The sequence below is a fragment of the Sphaerodactylus townsendi genome, linkage group LG12 (assembly GCF_021028975.2).
Source record: "Sphaerodactylus townsendi isolate TG3544 linkage group LG12, MPM_Stown_v2.3, whole genome shotgun sequence".
Lineage (NCBI taxonomy): Eukaryota > Metazoa > Chordata > Lepidosauria > Squamata > Sphaerodactylidae > Sphaerodactylus > Sphaerodactylus townsendi.
Window position 1 is genome coordinate 51,739,513 of NC_059436.1, and position 15,698 is coordinate 51,755,210.

The 15,698-nt window shown below is 65.1% G+C and overlaps 1 protein-coding gene across 1 annotated transcript in view; it reads left to right on the plus strand.

Annotated features, from left to right (window-relative positions):
• Nucleotides 1-9,616, plus strand: part of PTPA (protein phosphatase 2 phosphatase activator) — a 54,899-nt gene extending 45,283 nt beyond the window's left edge. Inside the window, exons 5-6 of the mRNA XM_048512179.1 lie at nt 7,002-7,090; nt 7,177-9,616. Of these exons, the coding sequence (XP_048368136.1) occupies nt 7,002-7,090; nt 7,177-7,251 (164 nt within the window). The 3' untranslated portion in view covers nt 7,252-9,616. The remainder of the gene's footprint in view (nt 1-7,001; nt 7,091-7,176) is intronic.
• Nucleotides 9,617-15,698: the final 6,082 nt, after the last annotated feature.

A 15,698-nucleotide genomic window follows, 5' to 3' on the forward strand; every position in this document is an offset into this window, starting at 1 on the left:
CCCCCCCCCCCCCCACCCCCCCCCCCCCCCACCCCCCCCCCCCCCCACCCCCCCCCCCCCCCACCCCCCCCCCCCCCCACCCCCCCCCCCCCCCACCCCCCCCCCCCCCCACCCCCCCCCCCCCCCACCCCCCCCCCCCCCCACCCCCCCCCCCCCCCACCCCCCCCCCCCCCCACCCCCCCCCCCCCCCACCCCCCCCCCCCCCCACCCCCCCCCCCCCCCACCCCCCCCCCCCCCCACCCCCCCCCCCCCCCACCCCCCCCCCCCCCCACCCCCCCCCCCCCCCACCCCCCCCCCCCCCCACCCCCCCCCCCCCCCACCCCCCCCCCCCCCCACCCCCCCCCCCCCCCACCCCCCCCCCCCCCCACCCCCCCCCCCCCCCACCCCCCCCCCCCCCCACCCCCCCCCCCCCCCACCCCCCCCCCCCCCCACCCCCCCCCCCCCCCACCCCCCCCCCCCCCCACCCCCCCCCCCCCCCACCCCCCCCCCCCCCCACCCCCCCCCCCCCCCACCCCCCCCCCCCCCCACCCCCCCCCCCCCCCACCCCCCCCCCCCCCCACCCCCCCCCCCCCCCACCCCCCCCCCCCCCCACCCCCCCCCCCCCCCACCCCCCCCCCCCCCCACCCCCCCCCCCCCCCACCCCCCCCCCCCCCCACCCCCCCCCCCCCCCACCCCCCCCCCCCCCCACCCCCCCCCCCCCCCACCCCCCCCCCCCCCCACCCCCCCCCCCCCCCACCCCCCCCCCCCCCCACCCCCCCCCCCCCCCACCCCCCCCCCCCCCCACCCCCCCCCCCCCCCACCCCCCCCCCCCCCCACCCCCCCCCCCCCCCACCCCCCCCCCCCCCCACCCCCCCCCCCCCCCACCCCCCCCCCCCCCCACCCCCCCCCCCCCCCACCCCCCCCCCCCCCCACCCCCCCCCCCCCCCACCCCCCCCCCCCCCCACCCCCCCCCCCCCCCACCCCCCCCCCCCCCCACCCCCCCCCCCCCCCACCCCCCCCCCCCCCCACCCCCCCCCCCCCCCACCCCCCCCCCCCCCCACCCCCCCCCCCCCCCACCCCCCCCCCCCCCCACCCCCCCCCCCCCCCACCCCCCCCCCCCCCCACCCCCCCCCCCCCCCACCCCCCCCCCCCCCCACCCCCCCCCCCCCCCACCCCCCCCCCCCCCCACCCCCCCCCCCCCCCACCCCCCCCCCCCCCCACCCCCCCCCCCCCCCACCCCCCCCCCCCCCCACCCCCCCCCCCCCCCACCCCCCCCCCCCCCCACCCCCCCCCCCCCCCACCCCCCCCCCCCCCCACCCCCCCCCCCCCCCACCCCCCCCCCCCCCCACCCCCCCCCCCCCCCACCCCCCCCCCCCCCCACCCCCCCCCCCCCCCACCCCCCCCCCCCCCCACCCCCCCCCCCCCCCACCCCCCCCCCCCCCCACCCCCCCCCCCCCCCACCCCCCCCCCCCCCCACCCCCCCCCCCCCCCACCCCCCCCCCCCCCCACCCCCCCCCCCCCCCACCCCCCCCCCCCCCCACCCCCCCCCCCCCCCACCCCCCCCCCCCCCCACCCCCCCCCCCCCCCACCCCCCCCCCCCCCCACCCCCCCCCCCCCCCACCCCCCCCCCCCCCCACCCCCCCCCCCCCCCACCCCCCCCCCCCCCCACCCCCCCCCCCCCCCACCCCCCCCCCCCCCCACCCCCCCCCCCCCCCACCCCCCCCCCCCCCCACCCCCCCCCCCCCCCACCCCCCCCCCCCCCCACCCCCCCCCCCCCCCACCCCCCCCCCCCCCCACCCCCCCCCCCCCCCACCCCCCCCCCCCCCCACCCCCCCCCCCCCCCACCCCCCCCCCCCCCCACCCCCCCCCCCCCCCACCCCCCCCCCCCCCCACCCCCCCCCCCCCCCACCCCCCCCCCCCCCCACCCCCCCCCCCCCCCACCCCCCCCCCCCCCCACCCCCCCCCCCCCCCACCCCCCCCCCCCCCCACCCCCCCCCCCCCCCACCCCCCCCCCCCCCCACCCCCCCCCCCCCCCACCCCCCCCCCCCCCCACCCCCCCCCCCCCCCACCCCCCCCCCCCCCCACCCCCCCCCCCCCCCACCCCCCCCCCCCCCCACCCCCCCCCCCCCCCACCCCCCCCCCCCCCCACCCCCCCCCCCCCCCACCCCCCCCCCCCCCCACCCCCCCCCCCCCCCACCCCCCCCCCCCCCCACCCCCCCCCCCCCCCACCCCCCCCCCCCCCCACCCCCCCCCCCCCCCACCCCCCCCCCCCCCCACCCCCCCCCCCCCCCACCCCCCCCCCCCCCCACCCCCCCCCCCCCCCACCCCCCCCCCCCCCCACCCCCCCCCCCCCCCACCCCCCCCCCCCCCCACCCCCCCCCCCCCCCACCCCCCCCCCCCCCCACCCCCCCCCCCCCCCACCCCCCCCCCCCCCCACCCCCCCCCCCCCCCACCCCCCCCCCCCCCCACCCCCCCCCCCCCCCACCCCCCCCCCCCCCCACCCCCCCCCCCCCCCACCCCCCCCCCCCCCCACCCCCCCCCCCCCCCACCCCCCCCCCCCCCCACCCCCCCCCCCCCCCACCCCCCCCCCCCCCCACCCCCCCCCCCCCCCACCCCCCCCCCCCCCCACCCCCCCCCCCCCCCACCCCCCCCCCCCCCCACCCCCCCCCCCCCCCACCCCCCCCCCCCCCCACCCCCCCCCCCCCCCACCCCCCCCCCCCCCCACCCCCCCCCCCCCCCACCCCCCCCCCCCCCCACCCCCCCCCCCCCCCACCCCCCCCCCCCCCCACCCCCCCCCCCCCCCACCCCCCCCCCCCCCCACCCCCCCCCCCCCCCACCCCCCCCCCCCCCCACCCCCCCCCCCCCCCACCCCCCCCCCCCCCCACCCCCCCCCCCCCCCACCCCCCCCCCCCCCCACCCCCCCCCCCCCCCACCCCCCCCCCCCCCCACCCCCCCCCCCCCCCACCCCCCCCCCCCCCCACCCCCCCCCCCCCCCACCCCCCCCCCCCCCCACCCCCCCCCCCCCCCACCCCCCCCCCCCCCCACCCCCCCCCCCCCCCACCCCCCCCCCCCCCCACCCCCCCCCCCCCCCACCCCCCCCCCCCCCCACCCCCCCCCCCCCCCACCCCCCCCCCCCCCCACCCCCCCCCCCCCCCACCCCCCCCCCCCCCCACCCCCCCCCCCCCCCACCCCCCCCCCCCCCCACCCCCCCCCCCCCCCACCCCCCCCCCCCCCCACCCCCCCCCCCCCCCACCCCCCCCCCCCCCCACCCCCCCCCCCCCCCACCCCCCCCCCCCCCCACCCCCCCCCCCCCCCACCCCCCCCCCCCCCCACCCCCCCCCCCCCCCACCCCCCCCCCCCCCCACCCCCCCCCCCCCCCACCCCCCCCCCCCCCCACCCCCCCCCCCCCCCACCCCCCCCCCCCCCCACCCCCCCCCCCCCCCACCCCCCCCCCCCCCCACCCCCCCCCCCCCCCACCCCCCCCCCCCCCCACCCCCCCCCCCCCCCACCCCCCCCCCCCCCCACCCCCCCCCCCCCCCACCCCCCCCCCCCCCCACCCCCCCCCCCCCCCACCCCCCCCCCCCCCCACCCCCCCCCCCCCCCACCCCCCCCCCCCCCCACCCCCCCCCCCCCCCACCCCCCCCCCCCCCCACCCCCCCCCCCCCCCACCCCCCCCCCCCCCCACCCCCCCCCCCCCCCACCCCCCCCCCCCCCCACCCCCCCCCCCCCCCACCCCCCCCCCCCCCCACCCCCCCCCCCCCCCACCCCCCCCCCCCCCCACCCCCCCCCCCCCCCACCCCCCCCCCCCCCCACCCCCCCCCCCCCCCACCCCCCCCCCCCCCCACCCCCCCCCCCCCCCACCCCCCCCCCCCCCCACCCCCCCCCCCCCCCACCCCCCCCCCCCCCCACCCCCCCCCCCCCCCACCCCCCCCCCCCCCCACCCCCCCCCCCCCCCACCCCCCCCCCCCCCCACCCCCCCCCCCCCCCACCCCCCCCCCCCCCCACCCCCCCCCCCCCCCACCCCCCCCCCCCCCCACCCCCCCCCCCCCCCACCCCCCCCCCCCCCCACCCCCCCCCCCCCCCACCCCCCCCCCCCCCCACCCCCCCCCCCCCCCACCCCCCCCCCCCCCCACCCCCCCCCCCCCCCACCCCCCCCCCCCCCCACCCCCCCCCCCCCCCACCCCCCCCCCCCCCCACCCCCCCCCCCCCCCACCCCCCCCCCCCCCCACCCCCCCCCCCCCCCACCCCCCCCCCCCCCCACCCCCCCCCCCCCCCACCCCCCCCCCCCCCCACCCCCCCCCCCCCCCACCCCCCCCCCCCCCCACCCCCCCCCCCCCCCACCCCCCCCCCCCCCCACCCCCCCCCCCCCCCACCCCCCCCCCCCCCCACCCCCCCCCCCCCCCACCCCCCCCCCCCCCCACCCCCCCCCCCCCCCACCCCCCCCCCCCCCCACCCCCCCCCCCCCCCACCCCCCCCCCCCCCCACCCCCCCCCCCCCCCACCCCCCCCCCCCCCCACCCCCCCCCCCCCCCACCCCCCCCCCCCCCCACCCCCCCCCCCCCCCACCCCCCCCCCCCCCCACCCCCCCCCCCCCCCACCCCCCCCCCCCCCCACCCCCCCCCCCCCCCACCCCCCCCCCCCCCCACCCCCCCCCCCCCCCACCCCCCCCCCCCCCCACCCCCCCCCCCCCCCACCCCCCCCCCCCCCCACCCCCCCCCCCCCCCACCCCCCCCCCCCCCCACCCCCCCCCCCCCCCACCCCCCCCCCCCCCCACCCCCCCCCCCCCCCACCCCCCCCCCCCCCCACCCCCCCCCCCCCCCACCCCCCCCCCCCCCCACCCCCCCCCCCCCCCACCCCCCCCCCCCCCCACCCCCCCCCCCCCCCACCCCCCCCCCCCCCCACCCCCCCCCCCCCCCACCCCCCCCCCCCCCCACCCCCCCCCCCCCCCACCCCCCCCCCCCCCCACCCCCCCCCCCCCCCACCCCCCCCCCCCCCCACCCCCCCCCCCCCCCACCCCCCCCCCCCCCCACCCCCCCCCCCCCCCACCCCCCCCCCCCCCCACCCCCCCCCCCCCCCACCCCCCCCCCCCCCCACCCCCCCCCCCCCCCACCCCCCCCCCCCCCCACCCCCCCCCCCCCCCACCCCCCCCCCCCCCCACCCCCCCCCCCCCCCACCCCCCCCCCCCACCACCCCCCCGCCCCCCCACCCCCCCCCCCCCCCCCCCCCCCACCCCCCCCCCCCCCCCCCCCCCCCCCCCCCCCCCCCCCCACCCCCCCCCCTCCCCCCCACCCCCCCCCCCCCCCCCCCCCCCCCCCCCCCCCCCCCCCACCCCCCCACCCCCCCCTCCCCCCCCCCCCCCCACCCCCCCCCCCCCCCCCCCCCCCCCCCCCCCCCCCCCCCCCCCCCCCCCCCCCCCCCCCCCCCACCCCCTACCCCCCCCCCTCCCCCCCCCCCCCTCTCCTCTCCTCTCCTCTCCTCTCCTCTCCTCTCCTCTCCTCTCCTCCCATCCACTGCAGTTGGAAGTTGGGTCAGTTCAGGGGTCTGCAACCTGCGGCTCTCCAGATGTTCATGGGCTACAATTCCCATCAGCCCCTGCCAGCACGGCCAATTGGGATTTGTAGTCCATGAATATCTGGAGAGCCGCAGGTTGCAGACCTCTGGTCCAGTTCCTATTGGGGGGGGAGGGGGAGCATCCGCTGCCTCTGCTTGTTCTTCCTCAAGTAAAGAGGGAAGATAGCTCAGTCTCTTCACCCTCTCCTGTCACATGATATCTGTCCCCTGGGGGGGAGGCTGCCCTTTATCACCCTTACTGTCCCGGAGGGCTTGTCTGCACGAGACCTGTGATGTAAGCCCAGTTGAGCTCAGTCACAAGACCGGGGTGAAGAGGGCCATCCCGTGGCCTTTGCCACTCTGGAAAAGGATGCGGGAGGGAAGGCAGGAGCGATCCGTTCCTTCAAGCAGCACCCCTGAGCTGCAGCAAGCAACAGAGAGCTTCCTGTGGTGAATTCCCCAAAGGTACTTGTGATCGCATGACAGGTCAGTGGATGAGTTGCATCGAACGCTTTGTGTAGACAAGCCCTTGGGCCAGCCCTTTAAGCTGGGCACAGAAGCCAATGCGGAGCCAGGAAAAAAACGATAAGGGCCATCCACAGGCCCGGAAGGATTGCTCTGGGTGCTTAACTCTAAGGGTGATCTGTAACATCTGTGTTGGCTTGGTCATGTCTGTAAAGCTAAAGAAAAGGGGGAGGAGTGGATATATTGAGCTGACCCAGGAGCACCCCAAAGGGCTAATCCCAGAGGTGGGATCCAGCAGGTTCTCACAGCTTCCCGAGAGTAGGTTACTAATTATTTGTGTGTGCCGAGAGGGGGTTACTAATGGGTGATTTTGCCACGTGATTTTTGCCTTCGTTACGCCCCTCCTCTCAGCAGTAGCGTGCAGAACTGGAAGCAGTCTAGCAGGAGGTGCACCGGCGTGCGTGGCAGCCTGCGCCTGCGTGCATTCGTTTCCCGCCCAAGGATTGGTGCAGCAGCTGCGTCCTTGCCACAGCCCCGCCCAGGAATGCCCTGCCCCCGGAATGCCCGGCTATGCCCCCGTCATGCCCCGCCCAGCCCCATTGGTGCTACGCCACAGTTTGAATCCCACCACCATGGGAACCTGTTACTAAAATTTTTGGATTCCACCACTGGCTAAGCCCCTGTTGGAGCCACCCTTTCTCATCTGGGAGCTCACCTGTTCTCTTCTCCCGCCCCTTCCTGTTCATACTCAGTATCCTGTTTGGGTTTTTTTTTTAAATCTAGAAGGGATTCCCTTCTAAGGCCTCAGCTGAATCTTCCCAATCGTAGTTTTGCGCAGCTTCTCTTTGTCTCCTTTGCCCCCCTCCCCCGTGGCAATCTGTGCAAACCATTTATCTTTTCTTTTGGACTCTGAGCCAACTGACCGTTTTTGGGAATGCATCTGTAGCCTGTGCCCAAGATTGCATGGTCGTGGTAAAATGTTTCCAAACGCGTTCCTCTTTGGCACAGTGAAAACAACAGGCATCAAGTCGGATAAATTCTGCATCATTCTAAACTGGGGCTGGGGAGGATTGGGTGACGATGAACATCACCGCACAGTGGGACTCACGATAAAAGTGGGGGAGCAACTTAAGCCATGAAAAATGCTGGCTTTTAAGCCCGTCTTCCTCTTCTTTCTTTGCAGTGCCTGGAGAAGTTTCCGGTGATCCAGCACTTCAAGTTTGGCAGCCTGCTGCCCATCCAGCCCGTCACATCTTAAGGAGGTCATCTTTGGGACAAGGCTCTGGAGAAAGCGGGGCACAGTCCGTGCTCTTCTCCCCCCTCCCCCCCTCCCCCCTTGCCTCCACGCAACCCACTCTTCCTGGTGGGTTCTATCGTGCCAGCACGTGGGGCGGGGCAAGGGGGAAGAAGCGCTTGAGGATCTTGCGTGCAAGAAGCTGGAGGGGGAGGACCTGCCAAAACGCAAGAGCTCAAAGCGACCGTGGACCACGACAATCCGGCACCCGTGTTCCTCGCCGCACCTCCGTACCGAGCCTCCCGTCACCCCCAGCATGTTCAGCCTCTCGCCGCTTGCATTTTATTTTTGGAGGCCTGCTGTTGACAGCTCCAGGGAGAACACGGGTGCTTTAAACGGAGGGGTGAGGCTCATAACGCTGAGGCTGTTCAGGGTGCGTGTGGCTTTCCTCTTTATTTTTCTTTAATTCACTGGAAGACTGGACTGGGGAGGGGCACACATGCGGTCTGGGTGTATTGCACAGTGTGAAGGCCAATCGGGTGTTTTGTTTTGCCGCAGAGGGTGTTAGTTGCCTCCTCTGTGCTCGAGGCTCCTTTCTTATGAATTATCGGCAGGAGGCGTGTGCCTGTGTATGGTAGTCTTCCTATTGCTGGGGTGGCTCAAATGCAAGAGTCCGGACGGTTGGGGCCACACGAGCAAAGCTTTCTGTCCATCATCTCTGTGTGCACCTTCGACACGCCTTGCAGCTTCCCTCCGGAAGTTCCAAATGTGGGCAGAGACGGATGGGTTGTGCAAATGACACCAGTTGTGCAAATATGGTACCGGAGCAGTTCCTTCCTAGTCCGCCTCTCTTTTTTGTAGCTCATGGCAATGATCCTCTCTCGTCATAGCCAGGATTAGAGCAGGATGGGGGGACCCCTCCCCACCCTTTTCCTGGTCTTTGGAAACCTCCCCATTTATTTCTCAGCAGATATCAACTTTGAAGGAAGATGAGCCCTTCAGAATGGCTTCTGAGATTTTGGCAGTACTCCCACTTTTTTTTTAAAGCCCTCTCCCCCCCGCCCCCCCACAAATAGCCAAACCATTCATAGAGGAGCGGCTCATCTCTTAAAACTAGACAAGCCAACCAGCCTTCCTGTTTTTCTAGCAGGACTCTTAGTGCTCAATATACTGGGCGTCTCTGCGGTGGTTTGACCAACGATCGGCTTGTTTAGCTGTCGTGTCTTTCCGCTCGCGACGGATCGGATCCACTGCTCAAGGCTCCTCGCAATTTTGCCTAAGCTGCGACCCCCATACGGGAAACCATGAGGCACCTTCACGGATATAAAAAGGGTTTCTGATCTGTCAGCTCAACATGCCCCTCCTGGGCATCTCAAGACATCACCTGCTGCTCCGTGTTCCTTTCAGACCCGCAAAGCTTAAGCTACCCGAACACACTTCCTCTCCAGCCGCACCTGACATCGAGGAACCTTTGGGGTCTGCAGCTTGCCTGGGCCTCCAAAAGCACAAAATGCACGTGGAGCACCTTGTAGGCATGGCTGGTGGCTAAGGACGTAGCCGTCTTAACAAAAATCTGAACAAAAATCCTGAAGTCCTATGTTTGAACCAGGTTTGAACAAATCTGGATTGTTCCCCCCACCCACCCCCCCACCCCCTAAATATAAGGTAACATCAGAGACTTCTGATTTCTGGCAGTGACAGGCAGAAAGAGGCGGCCAGAACATTGCTAAGGCTGCTGCAAAACCAAGTGTCAAAGATTTGCTTGAGTTTGCCTCGGCCTCTCCTAAGTCTAAGCTTGATAGGAATTCATCCCGCCACATGGAGCCTCTTTTTGCGTCTGCCCCATTTTGTGTTCATCCATATTTGAGAGGCGTGAGCACGTTGCATCCCAAGGAAGCTGGGGTGGGGGGTGGGGTTGACTGGTTATCCCTCCCCCTTGTTGGCACAAGCGGGGGGCTGGAGTGGCTTACACTGTTTGGGACTGCAGTCCGCAGATGCCAGCTTCGAAGGTTATGTTCACATAAGCGTCTCAGTACAAACAGGAAGATAGCTCAGCCGGTCAACATGTTCTCTTTGCTTGCTGCGCTAGATTTCCATTTGCAAAGAAGTGGTTTTTTTTTTCCTCAGCGGGGAGCCTTCCAAAACGGTGGTCCTCCATCGCTTTCTGAAGGGAAGCAGTGTCTTCTGCCACCTCAGGTCTCTGCCTTGGCAGCTCAGGGTGTGTGGGGGAGAGCATGACTCTTGCCTGCTCAGAATCTGGTTCCTTAGCTCTTGTGCATAACCCTTCAGCCGTGTTCTTCTTCCACCTCTGTGTGTTACATGTAGCAGCCAGCCTGTGTCCAAAATCTTGTGTTTAAGCATAACTAAAAAATAAAATGGAAAGATTTAAGACGTACGTGCAAAGGGGGAAATTGGACTGTGGAGGATACGCCGGGGTTTCCGAAGTGATTTGATTGGTCAAGGTGATGATGCATTTTACAAGCTTCGAAGGATCAGAATGAGATGAAGGGGTCGTCTCTATTGCCACAATGAAATATTGGGCCCATCCCTTGGGCAGGGTGGGTATAATGATGCCCCGGCTTTAAACAGTCTGTACTGTCCCCAAAAGGTTCTGATGAGGGCTTGGGGAATGTGGAAAAAAATTGCCACCCTCTCTGCTTCTTTGCCTGGGCCAGCAGGTACCACTAATGTAGGGATTTAGCTGGGACTTATCACAACACAACACAAGCCTTTATTGGCATACAAAACAGGATGAAAATTTAAAACAAAACAAGGTTAAGCAATGCAGTTAAAATTACTAATTTCCAGTATAAAATTTGCAACAGTTTCACAAATGAGCACATCAGAGCTGTTCAGGAGATTGGGTATCTTATAACACTCACGCCACTGAGAACATTGCAAGAAAATGGAATTAATGTATTTCATGCGTATCTTATCATATTTAGGGCATACAAACAGAGAATGGTCAAGTGTTTCAACCGTAATCAGATCACATGAACAAACTCTTTTAGAACGTTCCATATTCTTAAATCTTCCCTCCAGCAGAGCTGATGGCAGCATATTACATCTTGCAGTAGCCAAGGCTCTCCTCTGGGTGGGATTAATCAGCAGACGAAGATATGCTGCCATAATTCCACGCTTACATGGGATTAATAATGTAGTCGGAGAACAGGTTGTCTTGGCAGCAAGAGTCAAATTATGAAAATCAAGATCCAAGAGCCTATTCTTAACTAGTCTGAAGGCTTCCGCCTTTGTGAGCATAAGGAGTGATTCCAAGGGGAAACCAATAGCTTCAACCTTTCTAAAGATCAAAGTATACCATTCTGAAATAAAGTGATCTGATAACAGAGAGGGAATATAGCTATTGGATCCCACTAGAAAATGTATATGCAGCCAATACTTTATGGCCCTTATCCATGCCAAGGTTTCTAAGAGTTGTTTGGCCCATCTCTATGCACAACGCAGCTATCAAGGGGAGCTGCATCTTAGCTCAGTAATATTGGAATTGGGGGCTGCCTGTCTCCCTATTTTAAAATAAAAGTTCCTGCAGGAGATGAAAAAGCACTGCCAGGCATGAGAGAGAAAGAGTGGGGGATACACACTGAAATAGATTATAGCAAATGTAGATTTTTCAGAAGAGATCCACTGACACAAAGAACAGATTCCCAACACTTGGGGGGAAAGAAGTTATGTTATACTAATATCACACAATGCAGGTTGTTCTAAGTTGGAGGCAGGCAGATGTTCTTCAGAGAGGAAGGCGAAAAATTTGTCCAGTAGCAAAACTTAAGGTAAAAAAAACCTCACTTTTCTTCATACTGGGAAGAGAATTACAAACCACCTTCAGCTTTTAAAAAAACTCTTGTTTCCCTCCAAACTAATTTTCTTGGGGGAGGGGGCAGAATGTTCAGCACTGTAAAGGAGGATAATTTCTCACTTTTTGGGATATCGTGTGTTTGAGCTGGTTTCCATGTGGCTCTGTGTGGGAGATGTATGCGTAAAAAGGTATAGAAATGACACAGACCCCAGCCGCGAACCTCCGAGAAGTGGCAGTCCTGAGCAGGTACATCTACTTTTGCAATTAGGAACACGAAAAGGACAGACAACCTGGATCCGTTTAGTTAGCAGGGCCGATTAAAAAATTCTACGTCCGAGTGGGAATGCTGTGTCCCACCCCCAATCGATGCATATTCCAGACCAGTGGTGGCGAACCTTTGGCACTCCAATTGGCCATGCTGGGAGGGGCTGATGGGAATTGTAGTCCATAACATCTGGAGTGCCAAAGGTTCGCCACCACAGGTTCCAGACCATCTGTGAACTTGCTTGATGAGGCATTAGCAGTTTAAGAACATAAGAACATAAGAACAAGCCAGCTGGATCAGACCAAAGTCCATCTAGTCCAGCTCTCTGCTACTCGCAGTGGCCCACCAGGTGCCTTTGGGAGCTCACATGTAGGATGTGAACGCAATGGCCTTCTGCGGCTGTTGCTCCCGATCACCTGGTCTGTTAAGGCATTTGCAATCTCAGATCAAAGAGGATCAAGATTGGTAGCCATAAATCGACTTCTCCTCCATAAATCTGTCCAAGCCCCTTTTAAAGCTATCCAGGTTAGTGGCCATCACCACCTCCTGTGGCAGCATATTCCAAACACCAATCACACGTTGCGTGAAGAAGTGTTTCCTTTTATTAGTCCTAATTCTTTCCCCAGCATTTTCAATGGAATGCCCCTTGGTTCTAGTATATTGTGAGAAAGAGAGAAAAATTTCTCTCTGTCAATATTTTCTACCCCATGCATAATTTTGTAGACTTCAATCATATCACCCCTCAGTCAGCTTCCTCTCCAAACTAAAGAGTCCCAAATGCTGCAGCCTTCTCCTCATAGGAAGGTGCCCAGTCCCTCAATCATCCTTTTGTTGCCCTTCTCTGCACTTCTTCTTTTCTATCTCCCTCAATATCCTTTTGAGATGCGCGACCAGAACTGGACACAGTACTCCAAGCAGCGGGTCGTACTCAATTCTTTATATAAGGGCTATGACAATCTTTGCAGTTTTATGACTCAATTCCTTTTCTAATGATCCCCAGCATAGAGTTTCGCCTTTTTCAAGGAAGCTGCCAAGTTATTGCATTGAGTTGACATTCCCATGGAACTATCAACTAAGGACGCTTAAATCCCTTTCCTGGTTCTGTAGACTTGATAGCACTGACCCCCCTCAGCAGTCATGGTATGTGAAGTTTGGATTTTTGCCCCTATGTGCATCACTCTACATTTTGCTACATTGAACTGCATTTGCCATTTCTGAGCCCACTCACCTAATTTATCAAGGTCCGCTTGGAGCTCTTCGCAATTCTTTGTGGTTCTCACCACCCTACATAATTTGGTATCATCTGCAAACTTGGCCACCACGCTACCCACCCCTACTTCCAGGTCATTTATGAATAGGTTAAAGAGCACTGGTCCCAAAACGGATCCTTGGGGGACACCACTCCCGACATCTCTCCATTGTGAGAACTTCCCATTTACACCCACTCTTTGTTTCCTGTTTCTCAACCAGTTTTTAATCCATAGGAGGACTTCCCCTCTTATTCCTTCATTGCTGAGTTTTCTCAACAGTCTCTGGTGAGGAACTTTGTCAAAGCCTTTTGGAAATCCAAGTAGACAATGTCCACCGGTTCACCCCTGTCCACATGCCTGTTTACACCCTCAAAGAACTCTAGTAAGTTTGTAAGACAGGATTTGCCTCTGCATTTCATTTCTAATCTTCTGGATTGTGACCTACCACTTAATTATTTGGGCTAGTAAGGCCTTGGCCCATCAGGTCAAATGTATTTCTGTGCATACATAGCTGTCTCAGTGGCGAAGCTGCCACAGGGGCACGTGGGGACACACGCCCCGGGCGCACGCCAATTAGTCCCATGGGGGCGGTGGCGCAAAATGGCTTCCCCCTCCGAGCAGGCTGCTCGGCCTCCTGTCTGCTCATGCTCCAGGAAGCGCCGCAGTTGGAACGCGGCTGCCCTGATCCCCTCTCCGAGCAAGCTGCTTGGTCTCTGACCAGCCAGAGGCCAAGCAGCTCGCTCACACTCCAGGAAGCGGTGCGGCTGCAGGTTGGAACTCAGCTGTGGCCATGCCGCCCAGAGGTGGGATCCAGCAGGTTCTCACAGGTTCCCGAGAGTAGGTTACTAATTATTTGTGTGGGCCGAGAGGGGGTTACTCATGGGTGATTTTGCCACGTGATTTTTGCCTTAGCTACGCCCCTCCTCTCAGCAGTAGCGCACAGAACTTGAAGCAGTCTAGCAGGAGGCGCACCGGCCTGCGTGGCAGCCTGCACCTGCATTCGTTTCCCGCCCAAGGACTGGCGCAGCGGCTGCGTCCTTGCCACAGCCCCACCCAGGAATGCCCTGCCCCCGGAATGCCCGGCCACGCCCCCCGTCATGCCCCGCCCATCCCCATTGGTGTTATGCCACAGTTTGAATCCCACCACCATGGGAACCTGTTACTAAAATTTTTGGATCCTACCACTGATGCCGCCTACCTCTCCGAGCAGGCTGCTTGTGCTCCAGGAAGCGGCGCAGCTGCACCTGGAGCTCAGCAGTGGCCGTGCCACTTCCTTCTCTGAGCAGGCTGCTTGGCCTCCGGCTGGCGCCTTCTCGGAGCAAGGTGTTCTGTGCAGGCACCAGCGGGCACGCTTCCCCGCTGAGTGGGGGGGGTGGGGCCGCCTGGCAGGGGGGCGCCCAGGGCTGGTCATGCCCCAGGCACTATTTCTCCCTGCTATGCCTCTGACCTGTCTACAGTGGTGGGATCCAAAAATTTTAGTAACAGGTTCCCTCGCCAGCCCCCCCTCAGCAAAGGGGGCAGAGGCGTACCTAGGCAAACCTGAGCCCTGGGCACAACCCCATGGGCAGCCACCCCACCACGTCCTTAAAAATTTTTTTTGCACCAGGTCATTTCTAAATCATCATCACATTATAGAAAATGCCCCAACTCACAAATCTGAGCACAGCAATGGTGAAAACACACAGGTTCTTTGATAGAGACTGGTGAGATAAAAGGTACGAAAGGCTGAGAATCCATGAATTGCAGGACCTGGAAGGGATTAACCCAGTTCAGGGAGTGACATTATTCGTCGCAATTGCTATATGGAACCTTCACGTTCAAAGGCAGGATGCCTCTCGGGGAGGCGAGGGCGAAAGCGGACCCCAATTAGTAACCCCCTCTTGGCACACTCAAATAATTAGTAACCCACTCTCCGGAACTGGTGAGAACCTGCTGGATCCCACCTCTGCCTGTCTACCAGGAATTGCCATCCAACGTCTACGATGTAATCATTCCACGTGGCACACTTTAGCCTCTGAAGCTTCCCCGGTGCTGCGGCTTCGGTCATTTGCACCCAGTGAATGTTTTGCTTGATTCTGCACGAGCGAAAGAAAGTTTCATTGGAAATCTAAGGATGGAGGTAAGGATGTGGTTACACAGCCTACTCTTGAATCCTCGTCGAACTCCCATTATAGGGCTTGGCAGTCAGCGCCAAGTGATGCTGACTGTTTGTTCCTCTATACCAGGGGTCTTCAAACTATGGCCCTCCAGATGTTCATGGACTACAATTCCCATCAACCCCGGCCAAGTGGTAGGGCTCATGGGAATTGTAGTCTCTGAACATCTGGAGGGCCACAGTTTGAAGACCCCGGCTCTATACAGTCATGGCGATCCATGACCGGATCTTACAATGCATTTTTAATTTATTAATCAAAATCATAACATCGTCGTTGGAAAGACCCCAAGGGCCATCGAGTCCAATCTCTGCCATGCAGGAACACAATCAAAGCACTCCTGACAGATGGCCACCCAGCCTCTGTTGAAAAAACCTCCAAGTACCTGCTGAGGCAGCATATTCCACGGTTGAACGGACCTTACCGTCAAGATGTTTTTCCTAAAGTTTAGGTCAAATCTCTTTTCCTGTACCTTGAATCCATGACTCCTTGTCCTACTCTCTGGAGCAGCAAACAAAATAAGCTTGCTCTATCTTCAACATGACATCTCTTCAAATATTTCAACATGGCGATCATGTCACCCTTTAACCTTCTCCGGACTGAACATGCCCAGCTCCCTAAGTCTTTTGCGTCATAGGGCATGGAATCCAGACCTTTTAGCATCTTGGTTGCCAAATATTTATCTGTGACTCGTTTTGCTCAAAAGCGGCTATTAAAGGGGAATTTGAATCAGTACCTGTGTGTGGAAAGATGAGAGTTAAGTCTCTTTCTCCTCCTCACAATGCTAATGGAAACTCTCCTCACCAATTTGTTAGCTCCAGTAGGGAAGAATGACCGGTACAATATGGATGTGTGTCTTTTTCTGCCGCTGCAGCTGATAGCTACTTGTGGGTGGTTAATTCTATTGGGAAAATAGCAGTTCCAAATTTTCTACTTCCTTGCAAATGCTTTTTGAGGTTAGAAAAAAATGCATTGGGCAGGTCAAT